At 31.9% G+C, this 18,141-nt stretch overlaps 1 protein-coding gene across 2 annotated transcripts in view; it reads left to right on the top strand.

Annotated features, from left to right (window-relative positions):
• Positions 1 to 18,141, top strand: part of LOC148629036 (fibrocystin-L-like) — a 50,550-nt gene that overhangs the window by 6,616 nt on the left and 25,793 nt on the right. For both annotated transcript variants that reach the window (XM_088542816.1, XM_088542825.1), the window contains 28 exons: positions 260 to 368; positions 698 to 761; positions 1,544 to 1,643; positions 2,759 to 2,809; positions 3,566 to 3,642; positions 4,104 to 4,146; positions 4,757 to 4,938; positions 5,263 to 5,349; positions 6,268 to 6,536; positions 7,197 to 7,288; positions 7,507 to 7,649; positions 7,949 to 8,092; positions 8,362 to 8,517; positions 9,078 to 9,244; positions 9,511 to 9,735; positions 10,030 to 10,157; positions 10,440 to 10,606; positions 10,732 to 10,986; positions 11,225 to 11,379; positions 11,769 to 11,891; positions 12,067 to 12,172; positions 12,420 to 12,689; positions 13,251 to 13,375; positions 13,783 to 13,912; positions 15,011 to 15,194; positions 15,630 to 15,877; positions 16,742 to 16,930; positions 17,690 to 17,866. In XM_088542816.1, coding sequence (XP_088398942.1) covers positions 260 to 368; positions 698 to 761; positions 1,544 to 1,643; positions 2,759 to 2,809; positions 3,566 to 3,642; positions 4,104 to 4,146; positions 4,757 to 4,938; positions 5,263 to 5,349; positions 6,268 to 6,536; positions 7,197 to 7,288; positions 7,507 to 7,649; positions 7,949 to 8,092; positions 8,362 to 8,517; positions 9,078 to 9,244; positions 9,511 to 9,735; positions 10,030 to 10,157; positions 10,440 to 10,606; positions 10,732 to 10,986; positions 11,225 to 11,379; positions 11,769 to 11,891; positions 12,067 to 12,172; positions 12,420 to 12,689; positions 13,251 to 13,375; positions 13,783 to 13,912; positions 15,011 to 15,194; positions 15,630 to 15,877; positions 16,742 to 16,930; positions 17,690 to 17,866 — 4,166 coding nt within the window. The remainder of the gene's footprint in view (positions 1 to 259; positions 369 to 697; positions 762 to 1,543; positions 1,644 to 2,758; positions 2,810 to 3,565; positions 3,643 to 4,103; positions 4,147 to 4,756; positions 4,939 to 5,262; positions 5,350 to 6,267; positions 6,537 to 7,196; positions 7,289 to 7,506; positions 7,650 to 7,948; positions 8,093 to 8,361; positions 8,518 to 9,077; positions 9,245 to 9,510; positions 9,736 to 10,029; positions 10,158 to 10,439; positions 10,607 to 10,731; positions 10,987 to 11,224; positions 11,380 to 11,768; positions 11,892 to 12,066; positions 12,173 to 12,419; positions 12,690 to 13,250; positions 13,376 to 13,782; positions 13,913 to 15,010; positions 15,195 to 15,629; positions 15,878 to 16,741; positions 16,931 to 17,689; positions 17,867 to 18,141) is intronic.

The raw sequence follows: 18,141 nt of genomic DNA, 5'->3' as shown, positions 1-18,141 counted from the left end.
GCTGTTAAGTTTTGGCTGGAATTGTCCAATACATTGTCAAAACATATTGCTCCTTTTGCAATTGGGCCCTTGGACCAAAAATGTTATGCATATTCCTTGTACATGTTTTGTAATAAATAAAAAAGTAAGCTTTTGATACCCTGTCTGTCTGTCTGTTCTTTTGGTCTGTTTACATTTCTTCTTTCAATTTCCATGACAATACAGCCCTAACTTTCTATCAATGTTTGGACTGAACAGTATTTTGTACTTCAATTTTTAGGAGTATGGTAGAAGACGACTACTATATCAGAGTATCAGTTGATGGTAATGATGTTCCATTGAGTAGTCATTGTGGTGGAAATGCAAACAGTGGAGATTGTAGATTTAAAGTAAGTACAAATTGGTACTAATACAAATTCTATCTTATTAATTGTTTTCTATAGGCATCAAATAAAATGTATATTAGGTCACACCATGTTTTTTATGATTTTACTTTGATGTAGCAAAATTATTCTCATGGAAATTTTAGGTCAGTTTAGATTACCCGGTATCATGTTTCTAAACATTTTAACAGTTTTGTGTTTGAGGTAAAGTGACCGACCCTATCTGATAAAACATCAGTTTAGAAATTTCTCACTGTTAATTGAAATTTAACACCTATTTATTTTATATCCCTGTCCTTATATTAATATATGTATACATTATGACTATTTTTCAGGCCACTTCAAGCAGTACACCTTCTATCACCTCTGTTGAACCCGAAACACAGTCATCCTTACCAGGTACATTTGTTAACATCATGAATTATACATTTAGCCATATACGTAATGGCTATATTTATTACAGTTTTAGACATAAAATAAAGCCATAACCTTTAACTTTGGTAGGATCGCTTAACTCTTATTATTAATTGAAATTTAAACCATTGTTATACAATGTTCATGTCTTTAGTATGCATGATGGTAATAACTATTCCACAGATTAAATTGCTTAGTTTTTATTTTTTCTGGGTTAAAGTTTAAATTGATATTAGTGACATTGTGTTCTGTCATGAAAGTATCTGATACATTTTTGTATTTCAAATCATTTGAACACCTGATGATATTTTGTACATATAGCCTAATTGAGATGAAAGCAACCTCCCAATGTTTGAACTGTTGCCATAGCTGTAGTATACATACATAACATACTGGTTATAAAAACAAATCTAAGGTCACTTGTGAATTGTTTCACATCATGAATTGGTGATATTTGAGATATCCTGTTTTTCACTGAATTGTTATATTTTCTCGTATTTATTTTCAATTGGTTTGACATGGCATTTTTTTACCATATAATGCTTTTTATGAAACTCTTAAGGATGTGGAGAATTTAAAAAATGTATCTTTATATTTTTCAGTACCTTATATTTCACATACATTCTTAAAAAATAAAGCTCCCTTTAATGGCTTAACAATAGTTTATCCATTTCATTGTTTCTTTCAAATTATTAAATATTCAGTACACATGGATATAATCAGATTTAACATTTATTTTATTAGAAATTTATATTCATTTTTTTCAGGAGAAATATACAAGCTTTATGGTAAAATATATTCTGGTTTGTATGGCAGTAACATCCCCTCAGATGAAATTACAAACGGAGTTTCAGAAAGAATTTTAAGGTACTTTATTTACCATTTCTACCTTGTAATATCAGGGGCTGTTATAGCACGTAGGGGTAAGGCCGTACCAATAACTTTTGTTGGTATATTCATGCCATATCTAAAATTCTTGTGAAGAATTTTTTTAAAATAGGGTATTTTACACCTGCCCCCAGAATCCCCTGGCATGCTCAACGTACCAATCCAGATTTGAATGTTTGCCTCTGAACATAAAACGAACTTATATGTTAATCTCCTGCACTATCCCTTTTTAGTTTTACCACATTTTCTTCAACATTATAAATGTACATGTATTTTACTTCTTAATATACCAGTATGTCTTGGAATACTTATGAACAATAACTTAAATACCTCATGTAGAAAGATCTATAGGGGACACAGTAACTTACCTGCTGTAGAAAGACCTGTAGGGGACACAGTAACTTACCACCTGTAGAAAGACCTGTAAGGGACACAGTAACTTACCACCTGTAGAAAGATCTATAGGGGACACAGTAGCTTACCTCCTGTAGAAAAATCTATTGGGGACACAGTAACTTACCTCCTGTAGAAAAACCTATAGGGGACACAGTAACTTACCTCCTGTAGAAAGACCTATAGGGGACACAGTAACTTACCTCCTGTAGGAAGATCTATAGAGGACTTATCATAGAAGTATTTCTTTAAATCTCAATACATACATGTACAATCAATATTTTGGTCAACAACCTGCATTTTTATGGTTTCTAGAACCCTTTTGTAGATCATAAGATATTTGGTTTATGGAATTCTAATGTATAAAAACCTCATTTCGAATGATGATGTGTCTTCTTATTTTTTCTGTTTTTGGAACCTTCATTGGGATATTATGTAGTATGTAGGAATAGATTGTAATATGTAAAGGAACGTGACCAAAGAAACAGTACATACAATTCTTTTAAATCAAAAGTGAATTGGAATTGGATAGGGAGAGTTTGAATTAAAGTACTTCCATGTTAATATGCTAATATGTTCACTTTCTTTCTGTAATAAATTAGTGTATAGTCTCAGATTAATAAATTTGAGATTAAAAATAAAGAATTTGAGTTGCATCTTATATAGTTCAGTATTTTGATATTTTTTTTTATTTGTTTCAGGGTGTATGCAAATGCACAACTATGTAAACTGAGAGGAGAAAATGATACCTTGTAAGTATTATATTAAGTAGCAGTCTTTTTTAGAGTCATGCCAATTCTGTAAAATGGGATATACATAAAAAAGGCTACATATTTTCATTTTTGTTATCAAGTTGCTTTATAAGTTTATATGATGAAATGTATAATTATTCATTCCAACCTGTCTGCTCTTAGGAGATAATCCACATGGAAAATCCAATAGTTTCTATTGTATTTTAATGTCATTTACAGAGTTATCTCCCTTGATTTTGAATTCTACAGTGCATTCTATATATTTTTTATCTCCTGTGAACATGGGTTATATTAAAAACCACATGTTACTTTCTGTTTACTATGACATTTTAAACAAAATAATAAAAATAAAAACATGTAGGCTTTCCAACCATGAATCACATTTTGCATGATTCTTATGAGGAGTGCTACTTAAACATTAACTATTTTCTAAATTTGTTTATCTTTGGCAAGTTTGTGTCTTCAATGTTCAGGTCTTTGATACAACCATGTATAATTCTTACTTACAGTTGTTGTTAGCATAATAGAAATGCATGTTGAAAACTTTCTAAAGCAAACCACTTTAAACTTTAAAATTGGTTTGGTTTAGACAGGTGTTTGGTTTACTATGGTTCAAATTACGTTTAAATTGATATAAAGAGACTTTAAAAAGTGTCTTGTTTAAGACATGTTTTGGGATTTGTCCAGGTTGGATCTTTACAGGTATCACAATTTTTTACTACTATTAATGTGATGTTTTTTGTTTACATTTGACAGTTATGGATTAGCATTAGATAATGATGGATCAAGCAAGTGGGGTTATATGAAATGTTTAAGTCAGGGAACATATGTTGGTAAGATACATGTAGTTATAGATTTTTATACCCCCACTTATTGCAATCCCATTGTCCATCTATATGTTCGTCTGTCAGTTATAGTATATTTTCAGCTGTCAGAGAGAATGTTTAGATATTTGGTACATTACTTTTGCATGATGATGTGTACTGTGTCTCCCTATTCCATGTTTCTGGCTTATCTATTTACTGTTTACCATCCTACTTAATTTGACAGAAATGATTCAGTTGGGTATTCTTGGCAGGACCTTGTATGCATCATGATGTTTTTTTTTTTTTACTTCTTTTTCTTTTTTAAAAAAAGACCTGTACCCTACCTTAATTACAAAAAAAAACATTAAAGAGAAACTTGCTTTCTTTTAGTGCAAATTTGATACAGGAATGTTTTTAATCTTTAGGGTGTTTAGGAGCTATTTTTGTATTTTATTTGTTTATGGTACTGATTTAATTATACGTTTCAGGAAATACCAATGCTAGTTTTATTTTGGAAGGAGAATATGGAAGGTAAGGAATTTTGTTCCTAGCTTTAAGGTTCATCATTACCTTTCTACAAATATGGGCTCAATTTCATTACAAATTCCCCTCTTACTTGTATTACTTCAGATTTTCTTGCTATATTTTATTTTTCTTAATAAAAAAAAGTTTTTGTATTCATATTGAAGTAGATTATTGTATACACTATAGTCTTTTACTTTTATATGATGCATATTGACTTTCAAATTAAAAAAATATGACAAAGTACCTTTATGACTAAGTACCAATATTTCAGTGTACCATCATGGCAAAGTACTAATATGTCAGTGTACCATTATGGCAAAGTACTAATATGTCAGTGTACCCTTATGACAAAGTACCAATATTTCAGTGTACCATTATGACAGTGTTAAATATGTCACTGTGCCAGTGTGACAAAGTACTAATATGTAGTGTACCCTTATGATAAAGTACCAATATGTCAGTGTACCATTATGACAATGTTCAGTATGTCATGGTTCCATTATGACATTGTATAAATATATCAGTGTACCATTATAACAAAGTACCAATATGTCACTGTACCAGTATGACAAAGTACTAATATCTTTCAAATCTTATTTGTTTCATCATTTATTAGGTCTATGCCTGATGCCAACCTGTTACGAGTTGCAACCAATGACCAGATCTACATGTTCCAAACCTATGCAAAGATTACAGGAGTCAGCCCCTCTATAGGTAGTCATAGGGGTGGTACTCAGATAACCATCTCAGGGCAATATTTCGATGAAACTGTGTCTGATGTCAGAGTTCTTGTTGGAGGTAAGTATTGGTAGTAACACCCATTCAAAATGTAGTCTTATTTGGCAATCTCTTTTTGTGCAGAGGTCAATTGTCAGATTTAAGAGGAACGCTTTATTTGGTAAAAATAAACCAATGGAATTATTTAAAGTGAAATTCATTTCATGATCAGCTTTACCATTGATGGTTATATAATGTTTAGAGCTGTCTGATTTTGACTTAGTGCAAAATAAGTGTTTTTGTTTTTGATATATTTGTGAAGAAAACAATAGGCTTCAGAGGTGAAACAGGAGCAAAGAAAAATATTGTAATACATGTGCAAGTTATTTTTTATTATTTATTCAGGGACTGAATGTGAAGTTATTGCCAATATATCAGACACAGAAATTGTATGTAGAACTGCTGAAGAGTTATCTGCTCCTAGATATGCAGGTAAACACTAGAATGGTGATTCTAAGTCTTCTGTCCTTTAAATTTTTAATTAATGAATATCAATGGTGAGAATTCAAAGAACAGTTTTTACCCCTTTATTTTAAGTATACAGTTTCTGTTTTTGAGTTGACTTATGTGAAGCTCTTCAGATTATTATGATTTCGGAATGACTCAAGAATCTTCATTTTCTTATTTGGAACTGATTCCAAAACAGTAAACTGGATTCATTTTAGGATAAATGTTTTTCTACAGATTATCGATGTTACACGCCTTGAAACGTTCATGTTTCACATTTTAGCGTTTGTGCATCGTTTATCATGCGTTTACACGTCCTTTTGGGTTTGTTTAAATGCACAATAGAAGCATTCGTTTCTGTGCTCACTGGGAGTATTTGTTTAAATGCTCAATAGGAGCATTCATTTAAATGCATGATGTGAGCATTCGTTTAAAACACGATAGAAGCATTTGTTTATTTTTGTACTCGATTATTTCCTTGATTCCTCTGTTATTTTTATATTTTTTTGCTATTTTTAATTTATATAATTTCATTAATTTAATTTTTTTTTCTTTCTTCATTATTTGTTAATATAACTATTTTTCATCGTTCATCTGTCGTGTGTTTAAATCATGCTAGGAGTGTTCATTTATTGTGTGTTTAAACGCACGCTGGGAGTGTTCGTTTATTGTGTGTTTAAACGCACAATAGGAGCATCTGTTTAAACTCTTATTAGAAGCGTTTGTTAATCATGCCTTTGGTAAGTGTTTAGCGTGCGTGCAGGAAACCTAAACGTCTCAAGGAGGGTAATATGGGACCATTCATTCACAAAAAAAATAAAAGTCTTTTGTCAGGATTGTGAAAAATTTGTAGGTATTTCAGTTGTTAGAAGAGCATGTTATGAATTGATTTCTTTATTTCAGGAAACAGAGGATTAAATTTTGAACGTTTCAGCGACACATATTATGGATTCTCATCCTTGCCTAATATATTGAACCACTTCACAAATGCTACAGATTATACCTCATCTGTTGTTGACCAATTCTACTTTTCTGAGAATTCTCTAGATGAGTATTCAACTAGAACTCATGGGTACTTCATACCACCCCACACTGGCACTTATACCTTACACATTATGTGTGATGATGCTGCTATCCTCTATCTTAGCACTGATGAGGACCCTGCTAATAAGGTATGGTCAAATAAAATGTTAGTCTCTGTAAGAATCAGGCAGTGTGTGAAACATGGTATGAAAAGAAAATACCATTTTTAGTGTAATTTGACTACTGGTATCAACCATTAGAATCAAGGAAAAAAGACAAAGATTTTCCATATCATTTTGGTAACCTGGGTTATGACTTATTTGAAATGCACTGAATATAAATATTTCAAAGGGAAGATAACTCTGTCAAAAACTTCATTTTTCTAACATTCCATGAAAAATTTTCTCAACAAATCAAGTGATACATAGATCAAATAATGGTCTTTTCAAATGCAGAAATCATCCTTGAGTGAAATTATATTGTCAGATCAGTGGGTTTTTGACATACATGTTTCTGATTTTTCCCATTTTGCCCGATTCTTACCCCTTTATTTTAAGTGTACTAAATAGGATGTACTCATAATTATTAAAGTTAGTGATGAAATTAAATTTCAGAAGTATTGAAATTGTATTCATTTATTTGTAATTTCATAAAAAAAACTTGAAATAAGTTTTTAGGTACTGTCATAAATTTGTTATTATTTATGTTCATTAAAAAGTGTGCTTAAGAAAAGCGTTAAATACCTACAAATTTTATGCCAAATATTTTGACTTGGAAAATATTGGACTTAACTTATAGATGTTTTACAGGTTGAAGTAGCATCATGTCCTAACTATTCACCTAAATGGACAAAACATGCATCTCAGACATCAAGTAGAATGCAGTTAGTGAAAGGCAAATAGTAAGTATTGACTGTAATCTCATGCCCTTCATAAATAACAAGTACTTATTTAAGTGTATCATGCTCTTTAAAATGTTGATTTAAATCAGCTAGGTATAGTTTAACAAGTCAGAATGATAAAAAAAATGAAGTAACTTATGCCAGCACACAATATAAAGTCACTTTCACTCTTATTTGCAAGTAAATATAATATGGTAATTGACTATTTTTTTTTTCAGTTACTACATTGAAGCCATTCATTCTGAAAACACTGATAAATCAAGTGTAAAGGTTGCAGCTCGTCATTTAGATACCAAGTTTGTCAGCTCTATGACTGGGTTTGCTAAGAAAGAGATTCAGAAAATAAAAGTCACATCTCAAGGTAGGATACGTAGCTTAGTTATAATGTATTTAACTACTCATTGTCATGCCTCCTCAAATTTCTTCATAGTCAAATACATATTTAAAAATATCCCATGCAAAACAGTACAGTATTTAGGCTTTACTTATTATTTAGCTTTTCAGTTTTAAGTACTTTGTATGATTTTTTTTTCTTTTGGCTAACACAATTATATTTGGCCAACAAATTGTTCAGCTATGTGATTAAAAGGCCTGTAAGTCAGCAAATGAGAATACTTTGTGATGAATAAAATTATGAGCACTGATCAATATATTTTTCAGTGGACAGAGAAATTCAACAGGTTACAGTCACTAACCTTAATGCTGGTGCTGCCACCAGTGAAGTACAGGAAGTTACCATTGAGGAAAACTCGGGTGACATCAGTGACGCTACGTACCAGTTAGGACTTTATGGTGTCTATACAAGTATGTTATGTTTGTTATCATTCATATTTTGAACAGTAAGCAAAGTATTGTACAAATGTATCATAGAGTTATAGAGAAAATTTGTATTGTGTTTTAAAAAGTAATTCTTGAGTTTGTTAACTTGATGTGTGATGTACATTTCAATTTTCAAGACATTGATTTTTGGAGGATTTCAATCCTAAATGAAAAAAAACCATGCACATGCAACTAAATATGCTACTTTTATAAATCTAATAGTTCATAATTTATTATCATAATTTAAATTTCAGAGCCCCTCCTGACAACTGCAGATGGATCAGAGATAGGAACAGCCTTAAGTGAACTACCTGTGTTTGACAAGACAGAATCTGTAACTGTTTCATCATCAACATTATCAAGTGGAGCTCCTGGAGCTAAACTCACTGTAACATTCAACTCAGAGAGAGGTAAGAACTGCAACATTTAATTCAGAGAGATATGAACTGTTACAATAAACTCAGAGAGAGGTAAGAACTGCGACATTTAATTCAGAGAGGTATGAACTGTTACATTAAACTCAGAGAGAGGTAAGAACTGCAACATTTAATTCAGAGAGGTATGAACTGTTACAATCAACTCAGAGAGAGGTAAGAACTGCAACATTTAACTCAGAGAGGTATGAACTGTAATAATCAACTCAGAGAGAGGTATGAACTGTTACAATTAACTCATAGAGAGTTCAGAGACATCATTATAATTGTTAAGTCATGGAACTCATGATAGGACATTCTGTTGGAGTATGCATTGAAAGAGATGAAACAAACAAAGGGAAAGTATTTGAAATGTGAGAAAGCCAGCTATTCCTGAAAAAAGCCGAACTCCACACTATTATTTCTTATTGATAAAAGAATTATTGAATAGCATTTTTAAGATTGAAAAAATACAAAAGGGCAGATCGATTCCCTTCTAATGCTATATTTTATATTTAATGATCAGTAATGACAGTTATAAACTTTACTACTTTTAGGAGATTTTCCCAAACTTAATGTTAAAACAACTCGTGGATCAGGTGGTGAAAGTCTTACAGTTAGGGTTTCTGACAAAACAACTGGTGTACCTAGTGGGAAATACTTCACTCTGACCATGGAGTCTGTGACTTCTCCGTTGATAGCAGCAGGTGCTTCTGCTGGTGATGTATGTCTATTTAATGAAACATATCGGAGTTTATTCATTATTAGTAGTAACTTAATCAACAGTCTATTCCTTGCATATGAAAGTTTCAAGATATTTATAAGGGTTTTTTTTTCTATTATATACTGAAAAGTATATAATAGAAAAGTTTTTTCTAATATACTGTACATGTGAATTATTATATTTTTATTTCTACAGAATTTCTGCTTTAAATTGGCTTGTATAACATTGAAATATGAGTTATATGTATTTTAAATCTTTTTTTGTAGGTCAAAACTGCTGTTGAAACTCTGTTTGGTACTAGATGTCCTGCATTTTTGACAAACCCAGCAGCCAAGAAGAAACACTTTAATTATGAAAGTGGAATGCCAAGCGGAGTACGTGGTCAGAAGACCAATGAAATTGAACCATTCTGTGGATGTTATGTTGCAAAGAATCCTAATTCTTTATTCAAAGATGACAATGGATTAAAATTATCAAGTACTGTAACCACGGTGAGGATTTTTGAATTATTGAAATAAATTTCTTTTGTGCTTTTAGTTTTTTTGTGAAATTTGACTTCGATGTTAAACTTGATATAAACTGGTAAAACTTCATTGATCAAAGTTGTTAAAAGCTAAAACCCAAAGATAATAAAAACTGTTTGCTTTTTATTACTGACACATATGATTTTATGTGATAATCAGATTTTTTCTTCATTATCTTTTTCTGAAGGAGGTACATGTAATTGTCAGTAATACCTAAATCTAAATCAAGATTGAGAGATATATGATAAACTGTTATTTCAGCTTTGTTTTGCCTACCAAGGGAACCAGCTTCAGAACTATGTTAGATTAAGTTACACATATGAAGATGCAGCAGAAGAGACCCATACATCTGCTACCAATGTACAAATGACTTTTGACAGTACTGAGGGGTATGTACAATCAGTAAAAGGAATACAGTAATGGAGATTTATTTGTGCCAGGGGTTGATTTTTTAGAGGAGTGCCCATTTTGGGTTTGCATCAAATGCTTTTATTCCTTATACATTTTCATTTTTAAGAAGAAATTGAATATTATTTGAAAACAATGAATTTTAAATAAATAATTGAGATATTCAATTGAAATAAGAAACAAATTGCAGTAGGTGTGAATTTTTTTAATGTATTTTACAGATACATGTACATGCATTCAAAAGACTATAATTTTGTTTTTAGATGGCACTATACCTGCCTCAACATGCTGGCAGAATTGAAAGCTTTAAGGCCAAACATTGCTTATTTCTGGATCAACAGAGTTCAGGTGTATAAAATTGGATCAGCTGATCAGTTTTATATTGATGATGTGTACATTGGTCGAGAGGCAGTTTTATCTAATACTACAGGTTAGTATTGCTTGTTAATTTTTATGGTTGTGGACATGTCCAAAATCAATGTGGTGTATTGAATAGTAATATTTTAGATTTTTGTTTGTGTAATCTAACGCAGAACCTTTGTGTTTTTATTTCAGATGTAAACGACTACAGATTGTTGCCAGCCAAACCAAATGGTGCCTTGATCCAATCTGTATCTGTAGCCTCTCCAAGTACAGGAGTTTATGACATTACCCTGGTACCCTATGATTGTGGATATGATTTCCCATTGTTTGGGAAGATCAATGGTCAGATCAGATCTGGTGGATCTATTTCTGTCTCCAGAACCCAGCCTGCATCACCACCTATTACTGGCACATTCAGTGTCTCATTTAAAAATAAAACCAAATCTGGTAAGTTCTATAACTATATCTCACTTTCATCAGATAAACAAATTTCAGAAATTTATAAAGTGTTAAGTTGGTCCTTTTTTATATTTTCCTTTTAAAGTATGTGGATTTTTTTATGTGCCTCAGCACTAACTAGAGGAGACTTGATTGCCTTGTTTGTGTCTGTTTGTCTGTCCATCATATAGTTGTTTCTATTTAAAATGATTTGTATTCTACCATTAATGTGTTTTATATTTTGAAGGATTTACCTATGATTTGGATGCCTCTAGGATTAAGACCATGTTAGAGACAATAGAAGGGATTAACAATGCTGAGGTGTCCAGGACTGGGGACTGTGCTAATTTTGACATCACCATTTCATTCCCCTCCCTTCCTGGTGATCAACCAGAAATGCAGGTAAGCTTTTTCCTATCAACAAAATAAACAATAATTAATATCCAGTGAGCCTATGGTTTTTGGAAAATTGAATTTCAAGAGAAATTATTCTCCCAGAAAAGTTTTAAACTTATAATTTAATGGTTATACATGTATTTAAAACAGGCTTAATGGGTGGTTTTGTTTTCATTATTAGATTAGAATTATGTTGATGAGCTTTTATCTGTATATTTTATTCAGTTTTTCATAAGTAAGTGTGCCATATGACCTTTTCCCTTAATGTATAATACAATATACATTTTACATTAAGCAAGATTCTTGCTTTTTAAATAAAAAAGATTATACAAATGTAATTTTCACGGACTATAATTCCATAAAAAAGTAAATGATTGTAAAAATCAATATTTCAGGTGGATGCTAGTACCTTGAATGGTAACAATGTTGCAGTTACAGTATCTACTATAGAAGATGGTGGTCTTTGGTACGAACCTATACCTGGTGATATGTTACGTACTGATCATGAACTACCTCAGGTAATCTTTTTTCATATCTGTGCTATTCATCTGTATAATTAACAGTTTTCTTTGCACAATTCAGAACCTCATCATTTATATTTTGCCTCAGTTTTAATATTTTTGTAGACTTTAAACTCAAAAACTCTGAATATACAAAAAGAACAAGCCAGAACTATTTTTTTGCCATTTGTAGGTCATGGTGTATGTAAATGGTATTCCTACACTGTGTGAAGGAGACTGTACATATGAATGGAGTGTAGCCCACTCTCCTACCATCACTAGTATTAGTCCTACCTCTGGTATGTATATAGGGTTATCTCGGTAAGTAATAATTATCTTTGTTTTATTTGCTATTTGTGAGTTTTTTATGTTTTTTTTTATCAGATTTTTATCAGATTTACAGCTAGTAATACATGTATTAAATCATAAAACTCTTTTATAAGTTGAAGAAGATTGGAAAATCCACTTTTTTTAGGTAGATGAAGTAGGGACAGTGTTTTATATGGTAGCTAAGGTTCATATAAAAACATTGTCATTTTTCCACAGGTGCTCCAGGAACATCAGTTGTCATCACTGGAACAAACCTGGATGCTGTACCAGCAAATAATGAGATAACAATTGGTAATTTTGACTGTACCCCAACGGCTGGAAGTTCAACTAGTGTCACATGTACAGTAGGTCAGGGGTCATATGGAACATACCCAGTAGATTTTGGTGTTGTCGGGAAAGGAAGAGCCTTTCATGATGGTGGAAATGTTACCTTCCAGTATCTTATGGATGTAACATCTATTAGTCCAACAACTGCTGCTTTGGGAGGTAAGGCTTTAAACAAACAATAAAAATATCTAAAACTGTTTTTAATTGTTTTGGAAAGGCAACTTAAATATAAATTTAAAGTTACAGAAGATAACATTTGAAAATTTGAGATCCTTTAGTTCCTCAGAGTTATAGTACATTGTAATACATGTATAAAACTGATTTTATTGTTTTGTATCGATTGTCAATATTGTTGTGATGTCAGTATTTGCTAATACATGTAACTTCCACTTATATGTTCTGCTGGAAATAATCTTGAATGTCCTTCTTATGTTGTTTTTTTTTTTTATTTTATTAATTGCTTACACCAAATTATGTTAAATGAACTAAGTTTAGACTTTTATTGAATTACTTTGTGAAGGTGAAGTTTTTCATTGGATCAATGTGACTATTTAAAGGTGGTGTTCGATCAATGTGACTATATAGAGGTGGTGCTTGATCAATGTGACTGTTTAAAGGTGGTGCTCTTTTATCATTTACAGATGATAATAATGTATACTTGTTCTCAGTGAAGACTATATTAGTAGCACGTACTCTGGTAATATTTGTATATCATTTTAGGTGGAATACCTCTGACAATCACAGGATATGGGTTCAGATCCACAGCCACTGTAACAGTTGGTAGTAAACAATGTGAAATCACCAGCTCATCCACCACTCAGCTAATCTGTGATCTACCCTCTAATGTAAGCTGTCTTACATTATTTCATATAATGCTTTTTTGAAAGGTTATAATTGACTTTACTTCATGTTGTACTTCAATACCTTATAAGCATTTTTGCACTTTTTTAAATTTGTTTACATATGTAATATCATGGACTACAGTCAGCCTTTTCCATTGTTTTTCCTGTAACAATTTATGTGATCGAAAGAATACAAACAATAATTTTAAATGAGACTAACTCTTGATCTTTGTCAATAAGATGAGTGATTTTTCAGTTATTTGCATTCAGTAAAAGATTTTTCCACTTATTTTTTCAAGGTCATCCCTGCCCCTTGAAAAATTTCAGATACTTTACACTCACAAGACTTTTGTTATATTATCAATTTCACTTTCATCATATTTACTGTTTGACTCTGTGTATATTTGCAGTCAGCAGGATCTGTTGATGTTATAGTGACCATTGATGGTAATTCTGACACATCACCAACGCAGTTCACTTACGATGGATCTGCTGCACCAACAATCACCAGTGTTTCTCCATCCACATCTGGAGCTGCTGGTATGCAATTTTCTATTTTTCCTTCTCTGTATTAAGGATATTCGCTACACAGTTTAGGGGTGGATTCAGGTAGGAGCGTGGCAGGTGTGCCCCCCTCTCCACCTCCCGAAAAAAATTTGCAGAGCATGGGTTGTTAGGGGTAGATTTAGGCAGTTTTAGGTTGAAACTTTAATTTCTCGCTAATTTTATTGCAAAAAAAATCTACATTGTACCCATTCTAGAAGGATATTTAAAAAATTTTCTGGTAGAAAAAAATGATGAGACAGTGTGCTTGTATTAGTAAGATTTATCTATTACAACACAGAAGAAATAAAAAGAGTTTTATAAAAATTTCTCCAATAACATTTTTAAGGTGTGTTTGATGAAATTATGAAATGTTGGGGTCACTGGGCAAAAAATATTAATGCTATGAAATGATATTACCAGATGAATCTGAACTATGAAATGATATTACCAGATGAATCTGAAAATATGACTAAGTGACTGAACATGAGCAGCAAACATCCTTAATGGTATCTCCAACTCAAACTAGAGGAGAGTTTGTTTACATTTATCCACTTTCATCACTACAGAAGTTTTATGGTCGTCATCATGAACTCGTGGATCGTGATGGTGTATTCATCAGCACCACGAAAACTGATTTATTTAACGGGTCATAGTTTTCCTTTCCTCGTTTGTCTACCCCGGACTTGACTTTTTATGAGCAACTCGGCGGGTTTTTCTAGAAAAGCAGAGGATGCTTACCCTACCGGTGCACCTGGTCCATGCTCCCAGTTTTTAGTGGAGTCCGAGTTGCTCATTTACTTTTGTTACTTTGTATGTATGATTTTAGTTACTTTATGTTCTTTGTCGTGTATGTCTGTTTTCCATTTGTGGTCTTTGTCCCTTGATTAAATTCTTTTGATTACAGCTGTAATCTTGGTTCCCTTGATTACTCTTTCAGGTAAATTATAGTAGGTTATTTTATACATGGTCTGTAAATCATTGTTATTAGTTAATGATTACTTATTTGTTTCTAAAAATGATTTAAACAATATATATACTTCAATTAAGTTTGTGTTAAGGTATATATATATATTTATATATATCTGTTAACAGGAGGTGATACCTTGACAATAGATGGTGCAAATTTTGGTACATCAGGAACATTGAAGATTGGAAGGACAGAGGTACCTACAGGGTCCTTCACCAATACACAGGTGACAGCTACCCTCCCTTCATTACCACCAGGAACATATAATATCATTCTAATGAAAGGAAGTCAAGGTGCTGCTGTTGATGGGTAGGTCTCAGTCAACTAGTTTTTCACTGGTGGTGGTCTAGTTGAAAAAAAAAATTTCTAAAAAAAGGTCCATGAAGTATTTCTTTAGTAATTTTTTTTTAAATGTTAACAGTTATATTATTAACCCAAACAAAGTTAAAGGGGTTTATAGGAATCACCCAGTCTGTCTATCTGTCAGTCTGTTCACCTATCTACATTTCATTTGATTTTTCATTATATTCCTCCAGCTCTGGTGACATACCTACAATTGCAGGTGTGTATGAACTAATACATTTGTATTATAAAGGTCAGACGACTTCAAAGGGAAATTATCTAAGTTAGGTGTTTTTTATACTTAACATTTAAGTTCATTTGTAGCTGAGGGTACTTGCTCACAGTATTTCTAGTATTATAATTTCATTATTTCAAAATTGATTTTACATTATTTTCCTCCAGCTCTGGTGACATACCAACAATTGAATACAAGTTATCCGTCACCAATGTTTTCCCGACTAGTGGATCTATCCATGGAGGTACCAAAGTGACCCTGACTGGGCAGGGATTCAGTACTAATACCTCACTTGTTGAAATTAAAGTTGGTAACTTTGGTTGTAATGTTGATTCAGCAACAGCTACAAAGATCATCTGTACTATCCAGGATACAGCTACTATTGTAAAGATTGACAATCAGGGTGTTAATCCTAGTAAGTAAAAAAAATCAAGGTTCAAGTTACAAATGTCACTTTTATCGTCTGAATATAGCTGAAATATTGCTGCTCGGACGTTAAACCCCAACAAACAAACAAACAAATATCACTTTTACTGAACTCATGGAATCAATGAACTAGATATAAAAAAAATGCCATTATTTTTTAGTATCAGGGTAGTACCCTAAGATTGAGGTAGACAATGATTATGTTACTGATAAATCACTTTTACTGTATCTTTAAGAGGGTGTCCATGCAAAAACCAGGCATTGGGTTGCACATGACAAATTTTGTTTTCAATTTTTTTTTATCCATTTCATATCACAAATGCATCCTTTCTCAAAGTTGAATGTTGGTTTTTGTTAAATTGCATAAATACATAGAAAGCATTGAAACTCATTGAAAAAGGGAGATAACTCTTATTTTTGTGCAAAATTTGATTGCTTTGTTAGAGAAATTTAAAAACGTTTTTTAAGGCATTCATTGCATATACATATTCATATGATATAATCATTACATTGAAACAAAAAATTCTTTGGAATAAAATTTACCCTTTGCCAACCATATTATAGGATCTGCCTGATTTTTACATGGACAGCCTCTTCATTCTCAAAATGCAGAAATGAAAGTAATAACAGTAGTTTTGTCAAATTGTGGGTCTTGTCAGAGAATGCTAGCTATATTATTCATATTTGTTTGGTTAAGCATTCATCATGGTAACTTGTGATGTTGATTTACCATTGTTGTGTAAGTGTATAGCTTGAAAATTTTTGTTCGCTTTAAATTTTTGATAGAAGGTTTGAAGAAACACATTCAGCAATGACATTAAAAATTACAGTAAAAAAATTCATTATTTTGCAGCTTGGGGTGTAGGTTATCAGTGGAATCCTCAAGTAGCTACCCCAAAGGTAGGAGACATTGTAGAATGGAGCTGGTCTACACCATCCTGGATACAAAGCTTCACCCACAGTGTGATACAGACCAAGAATGCTACTACATCAGAAGCAGCTACTGATGGATTCAACAGTGGATCTACTTCATCAGCTAATGGTAAGTAGTCAGTCAAACATTTTGAGACTTTTTATTATCAGAATGATTTGTAAGTTTTTCACAGGAAAAAATATCAACAAAATAAGCATTACACATAAAATTAATGAATATACATCAGACTAAAACAATACTGCCTTCTATTTCATGTGGTTGTCTTTTAATCTACATTAATTAAATCAAGTATAGGTACTGATGTTATCATTGGTAATTAGGTCATCTTCTTTTAATCATCTGAATATAGCTGAAATATTGCTGCTCGGACGTTAAACCCCAACAAACAAACAAACAAACATTGTTCTTGATTTGAATTATGTTGGCCATATGACTGTGAAAACATAAGGCATGTTTATAATGCTACCACAGGAGAAAATGTATTTACTGAAGATTGAACAAATGACATTGTTTATGTTAGTATGACTTACAATTGTCTGCTCTATGATGAAACAATGCCCTTCTCTTTCACTATTAAGCAGGGATGATTTTATTCTGCTTTTTAGCAGAATTTCGCTGATTGAAGTTCAGATTTTACTGTTAAAATTCTTTTTTTACTGTTTATTTATTTCCGATTTTACTAATTTCAAAGTTGTTTGATGACCTCGTAAAATCATCCCTGATTAAGAAGACCATGTTTCAGAAATGGGTGTTTGTCTGTAGTCATCAGACAAAAGTGCCTTATTTTTGTTTTGAAGAAAGTCACATATTTACCAGATCCCTGATATGTCTTATGAAATGTGACTATTTCATTTTATTTTTCCTCAGGTCTGTTCAGTTACAGAGTGACTACACCTGGAGAGTATAGCTACTGGAGTGGTTACTGTGACTTCTATGAGATAGTTTACTATAGAGGGACATTGATGGTTGGAGATAAAGAGTCTTTTACTGGTGCCATTGAAGTTAAGGTAGCTGGACAAATAGCTGTACACAGTACTTCTTCAGGTAACAGCTTATTATATACAGCTTTATATCTCATTATCCAGTTTCAAACAACTCACTACATACCCAGAAATGTTTGTAGTAAGATGATAAATAATTACCACATGTTTGAGTAATCATAATAGCAGTTTTAAAAAAATGAGAAGTAATAATTGTTATTGTGGTAAGATAAAAATACATTTCTATCGGTTTTGGTTCTTAATAATGAAAATGACTTACGTATACAATGATGCAATGATGAATTATATTTTAACATTGATATAATTGTTCTCCATTCT

This window comes from Perna viridis, chromosome 1 (assembly GCF_037379345.1).
Source record: "Perna viridis isolate PV_CMFRI_1.1 ecotype Kerala chromosome 1, ASM3737934v1, whole genome shotgun sequence".
Classification (NCBI taxonomy): domain Eukaryota; kingdom Metazoa; phylum Mollusca; class Bivalvia; order Mytilida; family Mytilidae; genus Perna; species Perna viridis.
This window is presented reverse-complemented; position numbering and strand designations above follow the sequence as displayed.